Source organism: Helianthus annuus, chromosome 17 (genome assembly GCF_002127325.2).
Source record: "Helianthus annuus cultivar XRQ/B chromosome 17, HanXRQr2.0-SUNRISE, whole genome shotgun sequence".
In the NCBI taxonomy this organism is placed as follows: domain Eukaryota; kingdom Viridiplantae; phylum Streptophyta; class Magnoliopsida; order Asterales; family Asteraceae; genus Helianthus; species Helianthus annuus.
In genome coordinates this window covers 10,389,852-10,391,755 of record NC_035449.2, presented here as the reverse complement: position 1 = coordinate 10,391,755, position 1,904 = coordinate 10,389,852, and the positions used below count along the sequence as shown (strand labels likewise).

Here is a 1,904-nt window from a genome sequence, read left to right as displayed (position 1 = left end):
CGATCCTTAAAAATATAACTTTTTTCATTATTTAATATATAAAATTACACTTATTCAACCCATGTAATAAACGAGATTTTTAAAGATACATTGTTTTATTATTTGGTATATAAAATTACATTTATTCAACCCGTGTATTACACGGGATTCTAACGTAGTATTTTTTTTAAAGGAACACCGTAAAGAGAGTTGGTATGCTTCCATAAGATTCCAAGCGATGAACCGGTGAATTAATTATTATTTACTAGTTGTACATTATAGCAATTGCAGACAATGACATGTTACATCGATCAGTAGATGGGGACACGTTAATGATTAAAAAACGCTGGTTGTGAATGTAGTTTGAAGTTATCAATTTGAACTCTCATTCAGCCGGTGACTCGAATTTATCATAAGGTTCGTTTTGGTGTGGTTTGGATGCATAACAGATATGCCGACACAGGAGATCGCGTCGGTTTCCGCTGAGTCGAGATACTTGACCCCACTTCGAGTTTATGCAAACGGAGATCCAACAATCAGCTGTATGTCTTTCTTGCTGGTTTCATTTCTAGCTCTGACAACAAACTCGTCACAAGTTTTTATTCTTCTTCTTTATGGTTTCTTGTTTCTTTATTTTCTTTTGGTTTATATGGTTAGTTTGTTTGTTCATGTTTATAAGATGTAGTTCCTCTAAACTACAGATTTGGAGCTGGGAGCGAAGAACAAAATCGATATAAACCATCAGAAAATACAGGAATTAGAGCTGGGAGTTGATAGAATTGACTTGAGTCATGAGAACACACAGATCAAGATAGTATCCGCACTAAGGCTCTTAACTTTCCGGGAGCAACATGTTCTCGTTCAGTTTTGGTCGCCTCAAGTGGTGGGGAAGCACCAATTCCTTACAACCATAGATCAACCATTTGGTCTTGGGGTAATGGATGAAAGGCTTCTTACATATAGGCGGGAGACTGATCACAACTATTTTGTTACGGATAACGATCATGTAGAAGAGGAACATAGTCCTGTGGCTCGAGTATATAGACGAGGATTGCCAGAGTGGACACCAGATGTAACTAATTACTTGCCAAAACACTTACCGCAACAAGAGTGTGTGATTCGTTGCAATCTTCATGGATATTTGGCTTTACCAGTTTTTGATATGAGTATGCATTTATGCGTTGGTGTGCTTGAGCTTTTGACGTCGTCAAAATATACGAGTTATGCTTATGAGGTTCAACAACTTTGTAACGCACTTCAGGTTTCCATCTTTCCTCCCGGTTTTGATAATAAACATACCTCATTCTTTCGTACGATTTCCTCATTTGTAAATTGTAATTTTGCAGACGGTAGGACTGAGAACACAGCAAGCATTCGATTGTTCTATTCTAAATGTGAGTCAGGTCTTTTGCAACAGTGACAGATCCCAAAAAAAAAAAAAAAAAAAAAAACTCACGTCATCATGTTTCAATCGTTGTTTTCGGATGACTATAAATAGATTTACATATTCACCAGCGTGTCATCAACGCGACGAAATTAAGTTAATAGATAATTTAAGAGTAAATTGTCATTTTAGTCCCTGAGTTTTGTTCAAATTTGCCATTTTAGTCCAAATAGTTTTTTTTTGCCTCTGAATCCCTAACTTTTCCCTTTTGTTGCCATTTTGATCACATACACTAACTCCATCCAAAAACTCTATCTTTAACCAGGGGTATTTTGGGGATTTTCATTTTAAATGTTTTCAATTGCCATTTTGATCCAATTCCAAAAAATCAAAAAAATTCCAAAAAATTCTAAAAAATAATAAAAATTCTAAAAAATCATAAAAATTCTAAAAAATTCTAAAAAAAATACAAAAAATCCGTTTCGGCGCGAACTGTTTCGAACCCGAACCGTTTCGACGCAAACCGTTTCGACCCGTACCG

General features: G+C 35.6%; 1 protein-coding gene across 2 annotated transcripts; it reads left to right on the top strand.

Annotated features, from left to right (window-relative positions):
* Nucleotides 1-288: 288 nt before the first annotated feature.
* On the top strand, nucleotides 289-1,618 carry LOC110925889 (protein NLP3). 2 transcript variants are annotated; one of them, XM_022169694.2, is made up of 3 exons: nucleotides 289-521; nucleotides 681-1,240; nucleotides 1,326-1,618. In XM_022169694.2, exons 1-3 carry the CDS (start codon nucleotides 431-433, stop codon nucleotides 1,560-1,562), a joined length of 888 nt encoding a protein of 295 aa, XP_022025386.2. In that variant the 5' UTR covers nucleotides 289-430; the 3' UTR covers nucleotides 1,563-1,618. The 2 variants fall into 2 exon arrangements, with proteins under 2 accessions (XP_022025386.2, XP_022025385.2); XM_022169693.2 differs by having other exon boundaries at nucleotides 289-596.
* Nucleotides 1,619-1,904: the final 286 nt, after the last annotated feature.